The sequence below is a fragment of the Anneissia japonica genome, unplaced genomic scaffold (genome assembly GCF_011630105.1).
Source record: "Anneissia japonica isolate Jap-2015-1 unplaced genomic scaffold, ASM1163010v1 scaffold287719_len1884721_cov185, whole genome shotgun sequence".
NCBI lineage: Eukaryota > Metazoa > Echinodermata > Crinoidea > Comatulida > Comatulidae > Anneissia > Anneissia japonica.
This window is the reverse complement of record NW_022715822.1, coordinates 166,814-185,187: the sequence shown is the minus strand read 5'-3', so window position 1 is coordinate 185,187 and position 18,374 is coordinate 166,814. Positions and strand designations below refer to the sequence as shown.

Here is an 18,374-nt window from a genome sequence, read left to right as displayed (position 1 = left end):
TGTTTACACGTGAAGCATGACCTGACGACTCATCGTTTTTTCTATGAAATCAACATCAAAGAAGATTCCATTATTCGTGCGGTAAATTATTCAGGTCATTGCGATACGCGCTACGTTGAAGTCGACGAAGAGGAAACAAAGAAATGTTTTTCCGAGAATAAACAAAAAATTAAACTTGTGATATTAATATTATATTATATATATTAATTAATAGTTAAATGGCTACACTTTTAGGGCAACTTATCGATGGCAGGGAAGGTTCACAATTGATCGTTTTAGAAGGTAAGCCTCTCTTTTTTGATTACCAAAACAAGTCAGCCGTCAGCGAGGCCTTGCTTGTAAAATATCTAGCTAGCCTAGCCTGTGTGATGAGCTTGACGAAAGCCAGCTAACTAGCCTCAATATCGCTAGCCTAGACCTTGGCCACTAGATAGCAGTCTAGACTCTAATTACCACATAGGCTAGTCCTAGGTAGTTAGGCCGCTTTACTATTCCTGGACTACCCCTAGCAGCTAAGCAGTCTTTGATTGAGAAGTGATAGTTCATTTCATTTTCATAATAGTGTAGTGTAGGCAAGGCTAGGTAGACTGATAGTGGTTGTTGAATGTTCATTGTTATTGTTGTAGAATCCCAATGAATGAAGAGGTGGTTATTTCCTTTCTTCATTACATTAAGACAGAGTGTTTCTGCTGTGCAAAACTCCCTGGTCTGGAGTCTGAGGAGGTTTTCTAGTTTAGGCTAGTCAAAACGAAAATGACCAACAAAACAGCAATAAACCAAAACAGCAACACTTTTTTACCAGAATGGCAATAAGGGCAAATAGAAAAATTTATTAGATTATCACTCCCACATCAAAAATTCAGGGAAATATTGATGCGGGAATAAAAAAATTTTTTTTTTGCCGCATCAATTATTTCAACAGCATAAAATAACAATGCAATTTTGTGACTTCAAATACATTTTCTTAAAAAAAAACTATAAAATTAAACTAGTTTTTATACAATATTTACAATATTTACTATTACAGGCCCAGGTACAGGGCAAATATAAACAGTCCCTCCCTCATCGATAAAAATAAAAGCGAAATAATATATTGTACCAGTTGATTAAAAAAAAACAAAAAAAAACAGCTCGTCCTCATCAATCAAAAAAAAAAGTGATAATCTAATAATTTTTTCTATGTGCCCTAAACCAAAACAGCAATAAACCAAATAAATAAATAAAACTTTAAAATACAGACAAAGTGACACTAAAACAATTTATTTCATAGAAGTAAAAAAATGCAAAAAAAACATTAATATATAATAATAAAAATAATAATAGGCCTATTAATAACAATAACAACATACAAATTCAATAATAAAAGGATTGGATGAAACACAGTTAATGAGTTAAATAATAATGTGGGAAAAAAAAAATCCGCGATAAAACATTAAAAGCAGGAAAAAGAGCCCATGGCAATATATTTGATTTGCCAACAGACGATCGCCAATTTCAGGATGATTCTGAAAATTATAAACTGCAGCCCACACCCGGCAGCACTTGGTCTTGGCATTGATTTTGCTCCCTTGCCGTTTTAGTCTACAGTATGCTTATTATTGCTACTTGTCATTGCCGTTTTGATCTGTTGCCGTTGTAGTACTAATCATTGCTGTTTGGGTTTATTTCCGTTTTAACCTGCTACCCTGAGGAGACTAGGCCTAGGCTATTAATATTAAGCAATGCCCAGCCTACCTAGATAGATTATTTATACTTTCTAATCACCATAAGATATTAAATTCAATTTCAAAGTGTGAAAAGATAGATGGTGGATAAATTTATGTGACAGAGATACACTGATGAAACAATATTATTTATTTACGTTCCCTCATCACAATGCAGTGTTTTAACGCCAACATAATGTCAATGGCTACAAGTACCAGTACCAGTTAGCATAAAAATGTGTTAAAATAATTATTAGAGATATGATAAACTATTATGAAAACGATGCTGGTACAATTTGTATGTATATACTACCTACTGTACGCGTACAACTAAAATAACTACCAGGGATGGTAATCTTTTTTGTCAGTAGGTCTTCTACTACTACTACTGCATGAATGTGCCTATCCTATGCAGCCCATAAACAAATTAGTAGATTATCATACAGAACTATCTTGGCCCCAAGTTTACTATGCCTCAGTAAACTTGGCCCCAAGTCAACACAGCCCCAAATCAACTTGACCCCAAGTCAACTTGGCTCCATGTCAACTTGGCTCCATGTCAACTTTGCCCCATGTCAACTCGGTCCCAAAAACTCATGTAAAGTTACTCTCAGTTTTTCTTGCTGATTTAAACTAAGTATTTTCTACAGTAAGAACAACATCTTTATAACTTGTATACTTAATGCCAGCCAACCAAATTGATTTAATGGTAAAAGTCAGCAGCAGTAGGCAAAGTATAGGAATGGTATATAAATCTCTTAGCAAATAAAACATGTTCTAATGAATGTTGTTCATTCTAATTTTAATTGAAATTAAATGGTAATAACAGTGGCATAAGAGTGGGGCTGTGGGAATGTGGCTTTCTGAGACTAGGGGTCTCAGGGCCCTTTTTGGGTCCCAGTTGCCAATTACACTGTTGGATTTTAGATGTGCTAGTTTTTTTTAATTGTTTGTCAGTGCATTCTAAATGTTTTTAATGATGACATTAATAATATGATATCAGTGGCGGATCCAGGAATTTGAAATAGAGGGGCGAGCGGGCAGGGAGGAACATTCACAGATGTAGGAGCTATACTACCTCAGCCCCACCATGGTTGGGTCTGAGGTAAGAAAATTGATGATTATGGCACCACTAGACGGCTGGAAATGACACTCAAAGACTTTAAATTTGAATATAAGTTTCTATATCTCCTTTTATCCAAAACATTTTGACAAATTTAGGTGGGCCCTGGGCTGGCAGAGCTCCTTTTACCTGCCGCTGGATTTAATACAGTTGAACTTGCCTGAGTCAACTTCGCCTAACTCGAATAATTTCTAAGTCAATCTTATTTTACTATACATGCCAAATTGTTGTGTTTTCCATTAATTAATGACCTGTAAGTTAAATTTTATCTACAGGTAAGTTGAACAATTTTTCAATTCCATTTTAGATTTGGCTTAGGCAAGTGATCTAAGTAAGAGACTAATATGCTGATGTATTAACAAAGCTCTTCTTGGTATGGGTGCTAGAATACAGTAGAATAAACAGTCAGACCATGGAGGAATTATCAGACCCAGGTTCATGAATGTTAGTGTAACAAACGCAAGTCTCTAAAATACAATCTGTTAATCCTGGTGGCTGTGTGATGCCTGGGAATGTGTTATGAGTTGTTTGTCACCTTGACTAACCGTTTTGTTGTGGATTTCATTCTGCTTCAAGGGTTCCTTTCACTGGCCTAGCTGACCTCGTTGTGAGATGTTTCTTCATTGTGAAACCATTTCTCTTTCGAGGCTCAGCCCAGTTTATTAATACAATGGAGCAATGCTTCAATACACTCTATTTTTAATGGCCACTCAATGTAATTTTTGGCAAGCAACAGGATGTGGGAGCTTGTGATTTTATAAATAAGTATACACAAAGTATTGTTGTCTGTCTCTTTTTTTCACATTTTATTGAATTGTCAACTCCCATGCCTACCATTAATTTCCTCAATCACTATTGGCTTTGTAATTAACATATAACATGAATATGTAATATTTTGTGAACAAGTATGCTAATTCATTGGCTCATTCTGTGTCATGTGACTTTCTTTTCTATCTTTGCACCATGTTATTCTCCTTCTCTTCGTGTGTGTAGATTCAGTGGCACACAGTGGCCGGGCTCTTCTTCGCTGTATCACAACCGAACTAGCCTACAGGTAAATGCCTATCTCTATCTCTGCTTTATGTCACTCTCACATAACATAACTTGCAATTGTGTTAAAAACAAGTGAATCTGAATTTGCTTCTAAGTGGGTTTCCCTGGGACATGTGGGTGGTGGGGTGTTTTTTTTATGGGTGTCTATCATGACTTGTAGTGGGTTTCCTTATTTTGGTATTTTGGGGGATGGTAGATTCTACCATGGATTTATTAATTGCTCCATGACAGTAGTGGATCCAGGAAATAGAGGGGGCTAGTGGGACTTTCACAGATGAGTCTAGACCACCTCAGCCCCATTATGGTTGGGGCTAAGGTAAGAAAATTGAATTGAATCTGCACTCATATTAAGCAGATTGATCTTCCTTCTCCCAATAATACATGCGTAGCCCTGCCCAGCAGGTCTTCCCTCTAAAATGTCCAGGGGTTGCCTAACCATGTTAAGAAGGTGTCATTTACTCCTCTGCTACATTATTAGTCTGTATTTTGTTATGTCTGCATGCTTTTTTCCATTCCATTAATCAACATAATTTGACTTTGCCAGTAGCATGCTTGTTGCCCAAGTGCATGAATCCCTAATCAAGTGCATGAGTTTCTATTCATATCTACATGTTAATGAACCCATTCCTCATCATTTTTTTACCAAATATTTAAAAATATTTTTTTAAGAATTTATGCCAAATCTTCTGCAGGTTGGACCAGGTGCACATATTCAACTTTGACACACCACCTGATGTATTCATCAATACCATCGACACAAAAATTAAAGGTAAACTACAGTGTCATGATGGATGGACTAACCCACTACAGTGGAACTTAAACAGGTAATATATGACATCACCAATAAGCCCTCTTGTAGTTTTAAATAAGCATGGCTATGTCAGAGGTCAATACTTAAACAATGATATCACATAATAGTTGTGGACCTATCAATGAATCAATTTTAATTTATTCATCTGACTTTACAGCTCAAATGGTAGACATAATAGTTTAGATATAAGCAGCTCTGAAGATGTTTTCATGACAAATGTGCAGAAGTGTAACCGGGACGACAGCAAGAGGGTCTGTGTTGTTGTTGACTCGTTAAGCCCTGTGCTACTTCGTAAGTCAATCACGTACGTGTGTAATGGACTAGACCAACTCATCAGATCCAATGATTTAGGTAAGTGTGAAAGAGGAAGAAAACTTCTGATAAATATTCATTAAGCTCATACACATTCATTAATTTAATACATTATAAAATACTCCCAAGAGAGCGGAAGACATTGCATAGTGTACGACAGTTTATTAAGCCAAATGCAATCAATGATACTATTTTAAACAGTGAGTATAATTAGTAGTAGCAGATCTAGAATTATTGTTAATAAAATAAATTTATAAACATTTTTTTTTGTTTTTTTTGTTTTTTTTGTAATAGGATTTGAAGTTTGTCTAGTTGTGTGTCTTCTTCACAAAGATGTTCACGACGAGAATGCGCTCCGTGCAATAAACCACCTAGCATCAACCGTGCTCACCCTGTCCTCCTACATGTCTTTAGCTCCTTTAAGCGAAGCGCCTCTTGGCATCTGTAGTATTGTACATAAACGAAAAACAGGCAAAGTGTTCAAAAAGGTGAGAGATACTGTAATTTTCATGTGTAATGTTGGTGGATTTATATAGCGCTTTATACCGAAGACTCTAAAGCACTTGAGGTGTGGATTAGTGGGCTACAGTAACTTGCTTCTCCCTTAAGAGCCTCTTCGTGTCTGAACTACCAGGTAAATCGGTACCAGCTATCTCACAGTAGGGGCTGTTAGAACCAGTACACTGGGTTAACCCCCTACTCGTCTCAGAAGATGCACTGGGAGCCAAATTGTGTACACTGGACCTACAGTTTATAGTAATTATCCGAGAAGATTTGTTTGACTATCAGATCCATAGGCGAGTGTGCCGCTCAAACCAGCAATGATGTTATGTGTGTACATTGTGGCCGCCCCTGTAATCGCTCAGCCATTCAACTTGCAATTCATTGTTTGAATAAGACAGTGAAGACGCAGTGAGAATGAATGATTGTGACCTCAGCCTCTGTGAAATCATGTAGTGTTTGGCAATTTTCATAGTAATTTGAGAACGTGCCTCATATACCCGGATTCACCCTTGTCTTCAAACACATAGGTCAGCCCCCGCCTAACTATCATTCTTCAAAAGAGAGACATAAACCTATTATTACCATATTGATGCTGTTGGTATAGTTATTGAAATCTTACTTCTTTTGCTCACCATACGCTTACGTAGGTACATCCTACAAAGGACCTAACGGTCCATAACCGTAGGGTAACAGGCTGTATGGACCAGTAACCCCCTACTCGTCTAAAAATATGTACTGGGTTCTTTAAAATGCACATGAGTCAATTGTGTACACTGGGCCTATGGTGTATATACTGTAGTCCTTATCCTAGAAGACTTGTTCCACCTCCAGAATTATAGATGAACGTGCTGTTTGAACCAGCGCCGATTTCAACCTCAACCACTATGAGATGAAATCGTAGTTTTTAGCAATTTTCACAGTGATTTGAGAACATCCCTGGAATTACCATTTGACTCGTATTCATTGTTTTATTTACTGTATTAATTTGTGTTTTTCAGAAAGAGGGCTATAGTGTGGATGGTGACTACAGACTCATTACATTCCCAGAGGAACAGAGACTAACTACTATTCCAATGGAAACACCTAAACAAGTACGTTTTTAACTTTATTTTTATTTTATCGCAGTGGGGATGTAGCTTGGTGGCTAAGGTGCTTGCCTTCCAATCCCAGGGTCCTGGGTTCAAATCCTGTGATAGCACAAGGATTTGAACCAAGATTAAAAATCATCTCTATACTCACTAAGGCTCAAAATGAGACTTCACTGATAAAGCATCAAATTATTTAATTTATTTAAGAGGGCTTCTGAATATGAGCCAACCTTCTAGGATGAGCTTGAAAGGTCACCCTCTAATATTATGTTTTAAAAAATAAGGTTATCAACATTGATTGTCAATGCTCACTCATTTCATTATTGAAATCTCTTGCACTTTCCTAAATGAACAAAAAAATAAAGATGGAGCTCTAGTTGTGGAAGCGTTTCACTACACTCTTGAGAAGCGCCCCAATGCTCAGCCAATCCTTGATCATGACTTGCCAAATCTTGATTTTAAAAAAGTACCCCCAACATGTAGTTGTAGATATCATATCATATTTTCTGTTTTATCATAAAGTAATGCGCTATTTTTACTTTACTAATTAATTTATAACTCATTTATAGGGAGATCCTACAGCAAATTTAACTTTCAATTTGACATTGCGAGATTCTGAGAGACAAGCGAGAAGCGAAGTGGTTCTCCCGTACACACTTAGTGCTAAACGGTAAGATAAACTTGTGTGTAGTAAAATGAACAGTTACTTTATTTTTACAATTGTATAATATTGTATTTGGTGCTATGAAAATATATACATTAGCTATCAACCATTATTGAATATGGTTTATTTTACTTTGTTCATGTTAAAATATCTATTTAATCAGCACCCATTATTTTATTTTAAAAACACCCCTCAAATATAATAGAACAGTCGGTTTTGGGTAATCCTCTTATAGACCTGTATTGCTAACAAATAACCTATAATCAATAATCACTTTTCTAATTGCAGAAAAGCAGATGAGTTGAATCCAGGAGGAAAGATTTACTACGAACCTGACGATGCTGACGACTTTGATGATGAGGATCCGGATGATGATTTAGACATTTGAGAGGCGGAGCCTACTACTGTCAATCAACTCTTCAGATGGTCTTCATTCTACATGTACCAGTACTTAAGCCAATTTTCAGAATTCTTCCTTTTCTAAATTGGTTTTTAGAATGCAATAAATAAATTAAAAAAAATTTATAGAAAAAAGATACAACGTTGGTATTCGACAAATATTTTTGTTAACCATTATGTTTTGTTATTTTCCTACAAGGTTTAATTCTGTGCCTGTATATTAATTATTATCTTCTCTGCCCGCATATTCAGAATTTAAACATGCTGAGATCTCAGTAGTGGATTGGTTGGGATGTGGTGCATAGCCTTAATTACATATAAAAACTTGAATTTTTGAACTGTATTTAAAGATAAAACGTTAGAAACTGCTACAGTACTTAAATTCACATGGAGAGAAATATTCTCTAGTTACAGTATATCTGTCCCAATAGATTACCACAGTCGTGTCGCCACGACGCCAGTTGGCGCCCTCTATGGTCATCAGACGTTGGTTACCGTTCAATACGCCTGAGTGACTTCATAGGCTTTCTGGAATAGGCATTTTTAAATTCAAAATCAAAATGTAATAAAAACACAAAAGCTCGCATTATATTAGTTATCAAACACACATTTAATGATCAATTTAAATTTACAAAGAAAAAGTAATATACAACATCTTAATAATTACGTTAGAAATTGGAATCAATAGTTTTTGTCAGTGGAGAAGATGGCGTCCGGTTGAACTCATTTTGCAACGATTGCAATGGAGTAGTATCATGTGGTATTGTGACGTAACACTGTAGTACTTTATGGGTTAAGGGTGTATGTTAACTAGGTGGGGATATCAATAAAAGGGGTCATACCACACCCTATGTATCGCAATTGATAAATTTTTTCATAGATTTTAAAAATCACCTTTAAATGTGTTTATTAACTACAATCACGTGATCCTCAATCCACCTTATGATTGGTCAGATTTATTTATCTTTTAAAAAAAATTGTTTTGTATTTATCCTTTGTAAGACACTGAACTGCTATGAAACAGATTCAAATATATTTGATCAAACTTCGACTTGCAACAAAAAGACACGTTTTAAACCAGATATGTCTGGGAGAAGCTTTATGATTTAAAAATATTTGTTTAGTCTGTTTTGGCAGGATTTGAACTAAGGACCATGATACTAAAAATGGGGCACCTCCAACCAGTTGCATTCAGTATATACATTTAAAATCATTTATTTGTTGATCAACCTTGATAATACGTATTCACTGGATATTAATATTGCCTCAACTTTAAATTCCCAGAAATCGTCTTTCATTTTTTATTTGATTTCTTTTAGTATTATATTTATTACAGTGAGCAGCCAATCAGGGCAAAGAACAGATACAATGAAATTATAGTTGAATTAAGCTATAGTTAATCACATTAGACTGTCTAATGTTGTAAATGAATCATATCTGAGCAGTCAAAAAATAAACCTATCAGATTATAAATGAATTCATATTGTTGACCGATCACCTTTCAAAGTTATATATAAGTCAGCCAATTAGACACTGTAAATGTTTACCAAGCAACAAAAAATCAGATGAACAAATTAATTAACCCAAAGATCCTGGTGCTCAAAAATAGACAATTGTAATTTATTAATAAATTCCATAATTGTGATTTTTTTTTTGTATATCAAAGAAATTTATCTTTTTATTCAATAGTATAAAATGTTTTGATTCCTTCTAATGAAATGGTATTCCATTTTTTAAGAAAAATATTTATAATCGAATTACTGTAGCCTTACCAATAGAATATCACCTAAATTTCTATTTAAGCTATTTAATAGTTTGCCAATAAGTGTTGTGTTCCATGTTCAACACTGGTTGCAGTCTGGGGCGAATCAGGATATTTTTAAAAAGTGGGCTTGTAGCTTCTAGGAGAGTGGGGCATGGATGTCACTGTGCCTCCTGTGTACATCTGCAAATAGCAGTATGTGTTTTCCTAACTTTGATTTTAATGAACTACCCACCATTACCATATACGTTATCTTACAACATTATTAAACAAATTTAGAAATTAACTTGTTAATTACTTATCTTTGACTGTAACAGCATGTGCATACATGTAGCCATTCCCTCCCACTCAAAATATATCTGCGTACCCATGTGTGTGACCATGCTTTTGAAAAAGGCCTAACCATGTTTTACAGGGAGACAAACCCCTTTTCACACAATTGTAAAGGAATTCTAAATCCAGAATAGATGGATGTTTGCGCTGCTAATACCATACCACATTGTCTTCCACTCTCAATAGCATACTTAGGGGGTGCGCGGGGATGCATTCCCCCAATTGAAAAAGTATCACCTTATTTTGCAAACTAGTTCAGTGCATGACCATAACCAGCCAATGTAATTAGAAATAAGAAGTAAACATTTGTACAAAAACTGGTCAAACCTTTGATATATTATAATACATTTAAGATGACCTTGCTGGGAATTCCTGATAGGGGGTCCCAGCAGGGGTCTTTTTCCCCTCTTGACCCCCGCTAGCGCTGCCCCTGGTTCTAATATCTGCACCTGCAGCAAGATGTGATATTAAATATCTTTAGCTTTTTTAGTAGTTAAGTGACCATTTCAGAATTTGTTACTAATTGTGCCTCATGTAAAGTGCCTAGCACAGCTTTACCATTCAATTCCAGTAGTGGATACAGATAATTTGAACATGTTTCATGCAAGATGTTCATTGACGTTAATTTACATTCCTAACTTTAAATATTTATTTCTTAAAACAAACAGCGATAAATTATCCATATTTACAGGCTTTCATCTTTTATGTTTACATTAAAATAATAATGTTTTCTAACAAATATTGTAATTAATTATAATTTTGTAATTATAATTTATTATAATTCATTACATTTAATTTTTATATTATATTTTTTTGTTATATCATTTTTCACTAAAATGATTAGGACTTACTGTTTTCAATTTTTTTTGGAGAAATTATAGTAATACTGTATACTCAGAATTGTAACAACACACTGTTGCTGATTAAGGGCATACACTGTGCCCTGAACCTGTATCATGTTCAACATAGATAATGTATATATATTATATAAGTACTCTCTAAGCTGGGTGTATTATATTCATCTCTCCATCAAGGAGTAAAACAAGAGGTTGCCTTGTTGTCCATGTTAGCCAATAAGTAATCCATTGACTGAGGGAAATGTATTGTTGTAAGTACTCTGTCAATTGTAAAACGGGAAGATTCAGAATGTTTTTGCGATGGAGGGGCACACACGTAATGTGTTAAGGACTGGGGGTAGGGATTTATTGGTTGCTGCCAGGAACATGTGTTTTTTTTTTGCCCTGGATCTGTTTGTAAAAAAACAATACTCACAAAGTTGTACAGTAATCATTTGAACAAAAGAAAAAAAAAACAAACTTCAGTAGCTTAGAGTTATTAGGTCAGGAATACAGTATATTAATACACAAATAAATATTAGGGTACCCCCTGTAAAAAAACTATTGATGCTATTACCTTCTGTGCTATTTCACCCTCTATTTTGTAATCTATTAATTAGGATGAAGGAACAGTTTTCCTGTGCTGTTGTAAACCCGGATTGTAAAATATTTTGAAGACAAATTTCTGATGTAAATTTTTACCTTGAGAAACAAACTATCCTTGTTTTTTTCTGTAATAAAAGTTGTTTAAACACCATTTCCTGTTTTTGTTATCAAGTTTTATGTGACAAGCCTGTGTATGCATAGGATACATCACATTTGAAAGTTTGGTGGATGCAGTAAGGACCTGTGGGTGCTAATGGTCCCTGGTGATCATCCAGGGGCAGAACGCACTCGAAAAATTAGCTTTTTTGTGTTCAGGGAGGCAAATTTGGTGATTTATTTTTTTATAATGTAATCTATAATACTGTCCAATAAAACGCCAACCACAAGATCAAAACAGCCAACTGGTGATCCACGCCTTTACAAATCCGGGCAGAAGAGTTCACAATTTTGAGGAGAAATTCACCCAATTTAGTGCTTCTATAGAATGTTCAAATATTTTTTCCCAGAACTGTTTTGACACTGTTCTGCAGGTGATGTAAACATTAAGCTAAATCTAATATATACAGTAACATTACTTCAAACATGACAAATTGACGTGAATTTGTGGGATGGATGACGGCATGATGTTAGTAAAAGACAATGCATTACTTCATATTTAAATTTTTTTATTTAATTTACTAGAAAAACACCTCAACTTTTAGTAGTATTTTTAATAAACTCTGATTCATCATCAACGTCAGCTTGTCCCTTATTTGACTGACCAATCAGCATTGCTGAAAGCTGTCAGTGATAGAGTGTAGCGATTTTATGTAAACACGGCTTGAGGAATGGTTTCCAGCTTAGTGCACTAGTGTACCAGTTGATTGAAAATCATTTTGAACAAAAAATTGCAGTTGGAAAGCCTGAATACTACTGCCCTCAACTAGTTGCCAGTGAAGGCTAGAGAGGGCAGCAGACTTGTCTTCAAGGACAGTTGTGCGATACTGAACTGAAACGCCAACAGAAATATTTTAACTAAATTTATTTTAATTTGAAATTTTCAGTTGTTTTCCTTCTGTTCAGTAGCCTTTTGCTCTTGGAGTTCATTCTCATATGCCTGTAGAGCTAGCTCCACTTTTCCTGGGTGAGGTGTATCCAGGCGTAGGTAGGCCTACAAAAGAAAATCACTATTAATAACAGTAATCATGAATTCACATTAAACACTGTCATATATTTCAAATTTTTTGTCAATTTTGGACAATGTTTTGAAAAAAAACCCCAAAAACAACCCAATATACTGTACAAATATTCCTTATGAAATGTACAGTTTATTATCCTGAATAAATAATATTTTATAATAAATATGTTTCGTATGTGCTGCAACACGGAATTCTCCCCAGGAATCTATGTGTTCCATATGTGTTTGATTCAATGACCGGTGGTAATAATATGAAACACAACAAATCCTTGTGGCATGAAGCACCATATAAGTTTAACATATTATTAGTATTGAGGATTTGAACCCAGAATCCTGGGTTTGAGGACAGGCACTTTACCACCATGCCACAGTTGTAATGAAGTGAATCTTGAGATGTAAGCCCACCTTTATTATGTCGATCCTAGTCAACTTTTTCTCCTTCACTTCTTTCCCAGATGAACAGTCCGGATGAAGCAAGAGGAATAGACACACAAGTTCTATAGCATCTTCAATTCTATAGAAAAATTGTGTCATAATAAAACATGAACATCACAAAAGACAGAATATACAGTTATCATTAAGTGTACTGTTAAAGATATACTCTTGGTGATATTTTGATTGCTTTTTATATAATTAAGTTTCGAAAGATTTTTGAGCGATGCCTGAGACCACACCCACTAATGCTGTCGTTTAGGACATCAGCTTCCATATCAGAAAAATCAGATCCCCGCACCATTTGGGCAAATTCTGGATCCTGGCGCCACCCCTGAAACTATGACCGATACATATCAAAAGAATTAATTAAACAAATGAGTGCTTACAAATCTCTTTCAATCATGTCTGTTAAAAGTCCATCTATCCGTTTATTGAGAGTGAAATAATATGCCATGCCGCCAAAGTGCCGTGTTGATCTAAGTAAGTCATATTTCCATGTATTCCCAATATCTTCATAAACACTTTTGTGAACCTGAATAAACCAATCAACAAAACATATTGGAGAGTAATAAAAAAATAATTTACTAGGATTATTATATTATTAATAAAACAAATTGGTAGTAGAAAAGTAATAACCTAAGCAATACATCTTGTATTTCTTTTTTGAACTGTTGTATTGAATATGAACTACTATAAGCACCTGTTTCCGCACAGTGATAACAATGACGCTGCGAGTTATCGGTTATTTTCCTACCTTTACGTCTACCATTGTATGTCCATATATAGTCATGATGTGCCTTTATATGTTCATGATGTGATGTCATCATTACCATATTTAGGCATGTCACATGTTTTTGTCGAATAAAATTACAATAAAGGGTAGAGAAAAATTAAAGAAAACTGACATCAGCTGAGCAATGTAATTTCTTATTATTGAATAGAACAATTAATAAAATCCATGTGACCTATATTCAACCAATCAAATGATAAGAATCTAAATACATGTTATATAAAATTTAACATCATACTCTAATGAAATTCTTGTCATCCGGTTCAAACTGTACACAGGTTAGATCCAACAGTTCTTCATGCCTGTCACTGGTAAAGAAATTCTGGGGAAACAAAACGATAAAGTGATTCTCAAAACATGACATCATTAATAAATTTTGAGCCCATATTTATACTTTAATACCTGTTGAAAATTTAACCAGTTCTGCATCCTTCACTGGTTGCAGGCCCATAACTAGGTTCATGTGAAGGAGGGTTTCCTGCCTGGCCAAGTTTAACTTAGAAGTGTTCTGAAAAGCTTTGTTTCCATATAATCGCTACATTACAGTTTTTTTTTAATGCAATCGTTGCACTGCATAGCTGTCCTCAAGGCAATCGGCAACGCTCTCTTATTCAACTGACCAATCAGCGTCACCAAAGGAGTCGGTGATAGCGTGTAGCGATTTCTATGGAAACCAGACTTAATAAAAAAAAGTTATGATAAAATACTACTGTACTACAATATTAAAAATGGGTGTTTCGGCCGGACCCCCAAAATCCCTCCTGGCTACAGGCCTGGGTTGCAGTGGTTGGTTGAAGGTAGAACCTTTCTAACATACCTGCAGGTTTTCAAACAAAGTTGGCGCCACAAGAGCACGGCCTTGTCTTGGAAAATATATTTGTGTGAGCCTGTCCCTCTCTTCCCATTTTGCCTTGCGTAATGTTCCATCGGGCTCCCTCACCACAATGAAACGCTCCTGAAAATATAAAAAGGGGAAAATGACATTTTGGTAACACAATTTCTTTAAAATGGTCACAAGTTAGTACAACATATATTATATTTATTGGAATAAAGGGCCCGCTTTAAATAAACTCCTCCTCTAGAGCCTTACAGTATTTGGAATAAATGCCTCAATCGAATAAACGCACTGGGTGTTTATTTTTTACCTTTAATAAATTGTCCCCTAAATGACTGTAGACAAATCAAATGGAAGCAACATCATTCTCAACACATTCTACTAATGTTCTACTCCTGCAGAATTAAATTTTTTCTAACCTGGTTGTGATCATTAAGTCTTATGATCACACAGTCACAATTTGACGCCTCCCTCGAATAAGAACTCCCGGTTGTCAGAGGAGACTAAAGCTCTGTCCACACTATCAAATGTTCTTTTACAAAATCATGATGTGCCTATATATGGTCATGATGTGATGTCATTATGACCATATTTAGGCATGTCACATGTTTTTTTTTTCACATAAAATTTGATAATCTAGACAGGGCCTCAAATCCCTGCTGTACACACAATCAGGTCCCTGAATTTAGCCGAGTCACTAATAATAAGAAATTAGGTCAGATGCGTATCATACACTAATGAAAGGCAGCTTAGCTCAGTCGGCTAATCTGGTGGTAGCCAGTGTGTGTGCGCTGAACCGTGGAGATCTCTAGGTCCCTGGTTCAATTCCCATCGCTGCCTCTCCTTGTGTTTCAGCTAGAGGGCTGAAATGCAAGTTAAAATAGCGCACCGTCTTTCGGATGAGACGTTTAAGCCGTTGGTCCCATGTGCACGTTAAAGAACACAGTACACTCTTCGGAAAAGAGTAGGGGATTGTCTCCCGGTGTACTGTCTAATCACCACCAGAAGGACCCCACTGGAAATAAGTCTTCTTCTAGACTTTCGTGGGCTATCCTTGGTGTTTACACCGAATAAATCCAATCCAATCCAATCCAATTATTATACAAAGGTCAGATTAATGCATGAAAAAGTTTTTGAATGTATTAATCCAACCGAAGTATAATAATTTCCACTTTTGTATAGATAAGCACTATACCAATTGCTTTATAACCATATTTTTAGTACTTGTATGGATTGCCAAATGAAGATTCCTGATGATGACATACTTAATGTCAAAATATTGAATCCCGACACGATGGTGTGCATTTCGATACTTGGAGTATGTATTATACTATCTTATCTGAGATTAATCAGTGGACCTTAAGATTCCATATAATTATATATTATTTAAGTAAATTGTTAACTGGTAACATTGCTTACCCGGTCATTGATTCCCACTGTAATATCAGTGAAAATATACTTGGAAGTCTCTAACCCTCTTAGTTCTGGGTTTTTCACAATTACCGTATCATCTTCCTTCCGTTCCTCCAACACAGGGGGCATCTGAAGCCTCTCCTCTGCTGCCCTCATTGCAATTTCTCTAAACTAAAAAACAAAATGAATGCCGATAAATTACTTAAAATTGAGAGATTCTTGACATTTGTTTTTACAGCAAGTACACATGCCAATGACAGGATGAAATGATGCTCGATAAACTAAAGGCATTGAATTGCAACCAGGAGTTTCAAATGGGGAGGGGGAAGCTCTAATGGAAGGGGGGGGGGGTTGATGGGAGAGCTAATGGAGAATGAAAGCAGAGGGAAGGGGCTGATTGACAAGCTGATGGGGAATGAAGGAGGCTCGATGATTAGGTGAGGGGGAACTAGGTTATAAAGTAAGGTGATATGAGGTGATTTTTAACTATTTGAGCGTAATTATTTTGCTTCTGACATTTTCAATGGGGGTGGGGGTGGCTTTAGCTTTTCTCGTGGGGTGTCTAATGTGAACACGGCTTAAGTCTCTTTATGATGTCTACGTTGTAGGAAATGGGGTATTTTTCCTCTGTCATGAAAAAACCTATTCTATGGGATTTGAAACCTTGGCTATAGAAAAGCAACCACTACAAAACAGCTCTAGGCTTACTCTTGTTCAATCAGTTTGGCTGTAACATTTGTGGACAATAGGCCTACCTCTTGAAGTTTCTCTTGGCTTAATAGTTTGTACTTTGGTGGTTCTAATTTCTCTGTTGCTGGTTTAAATATTTTTTCCAACTGCATTCCTGTGATTTTTTTCAGGATTTCTTGGATTTTTTCATCTTGAAAACCTGAAAGTATTAGAATTGTTTATCTAAAGTATAATGCATGTAAAAATGAGTCTCTATATTATATATATTATATATTATATAAGAGCATTTTCTGGTACTAGGACTTATAGTGACCACAGGATTATTTGTGCACAATTTAAGGTACATGATCGAGTACTAACATTTAAAAAGCACAAATCCAGAGAAGTATATAACTGCTCACTGTTAAAGGAATATCAAAATAGAAATCAATTTTGTGATGAACTTGAAGTACAAATAACCAATTCTGACTGTAATAATAAGCACTTAAATCCAAATAATTGTATGACTAAATTGTTAAATTGTATTCGTATAGCAGCAAGAAATACTATTGGTTGTGTAAAAAAATCAAAATGTAATACAGGTAATGACAAAATAATTGCACAGATCTCTAATGAAAGATATAAGTTAAGTTTAAAATTAAATGAAACGAATAAGTCACTTGACCGTACAGTAATTCGTAAAAAAATAAATAAATGTAAGAACTTAATAATTAAACGTCAAAAAGAAATTGACGAAAAAAATGCAGATGAACTAGCTGAAGTCATAAATACAACAAGCGACTCTCGTAAAATGTTTGAAGCAGTCAAACAATTGTCAAAGTCTGAGAAATCTAAAAATGTTTATGTAACTGATCAAGATAATAATATGGTATTCTCAGATAAACGTAAAGTAGAAATAGTAAAAGACTGGTTTCAGAAGCAGTTTACAAGTGACGATGTTGATTCATTACCAGCTTTTATCGATATTGCAAAACCGTTAAATAATCCTATCACAGTTGAAGAAATACGAAACGCCGCTTTAGCATTAAAAAATAACCGTGCAAGTGGACCGGATCAAATTCCTGGAGAGTTGTTTAAGTATGCGAATGACAATCTTCATGAAAAAATTGCTAACATAGTTAATAATTGCTTCGAGACAAATACATATATGAATTGTGTTGGCGAAGGAATTATTACACCACTTCAAAAAGCAAATAAACCAAAAGGTCCTTGCAAGAGTCTGAGACCATTAACATTAAGCAATTCTATTCGAAAGATTCTTTCATTATTGACATTTAAACGTATTGAAAAAACAGTTGAAGAGTATACTGGTCCATGGCAGAGCGCTTACAAACAAGGTAGAGGATGTTCAGACATTGTTTGGCGTCAGAGAATTTTAATCTCAGTGGTAACGAAACGTGACTTTTCATTTCATAAAATTGGAATTGATATGACATCCGCCTTTGACACGATTAAAAGAAAAACTGTTATTGATTTGTTAGAAGACGCTGGGTGTAATGAAGATAGTCTTAGATTAGTTAGATTTTTATTGTCAAATACTGTTTTAAGAGTTCGGATCGGTAATAATGTATCTGCTGCTTTTGAGAGTACTGTTGGCTCTTTTCAGGGTGATTGTTTGTCTGGTCTTCTATTTACTGTTACCTTAGCCGGTGCATTAGTTCAAACACGTGCCATCTGCAATTCATTTCGACCAAATCCACCTATATCGTATAATTGTATACCTTTGGAGTGCGAGTACGCAGATGACATTGACTTAATTGATGTAGACAAAGACAAATTAGATAAAATGTTAACTGTAGCAACTAGTACTTTCAGGCAGTGGAGCTTATATATTAATCCG

The 18,374-nt window shown here is 35.3% G+C and overlaps 2 protein-coding genes across 2 annotated transcripts; one reads left to right on the top strand and one right to left on the bottom strand.

The window, feature by feature from the left end:
* The first annotated feature begins 74 nt into the window (after positions 1 to 74).
* LOC117109460 (elongator complex protein 5-like) lies at positions 75 to 11,345 on the top strand. Its single transcript, XM_033251824.1, has 8 exons — positions 75 to 282; positions 3,820 to 3,880; positions 4,572 to 4,703; positions 4,848 to 5,041; positions 5,297 to 5,490; positions 6,505 to 6,597; positions 7,164 to 7,264; positions 7,547 to 11,345. The coding sequence occupies exons 1-8, from the start codon at positions 219 to 221 to the stop codon at positions 7,644 to 7,646; spliced, it is 939 nt and encodes a 312-aa protein (XP_033107715.1). The 5' UTR covers positions 75 to 218; the 3' UTR covers positions 7,647 to 11,345.
* LOC117109459 (28S ribosomal protein S22, mitochondrial-like) lies at positions 10,981 to 16,733 on the bottom strand (the record flags this gene model as incomplete). The annotated part of the gene is given in 7 exon segments (XM_033251823.1): positions 10,981 to 12,344; positions 12,777 to 12,885; positions 13,193 to 13,338; positions 13,835 to 13,918; positions 14,414 to 14,551; positions 15,851 to 16,015; positions 16,600 to 16,733. Coding segments are annotated over 7 exon segments (887 nt in total), but the record flags the coding sequence as incomplete, so codon positions are not given.
* Between the last annotated feature and the right edge of the window lie 1,641 nt (positions 16,734 to 18,374).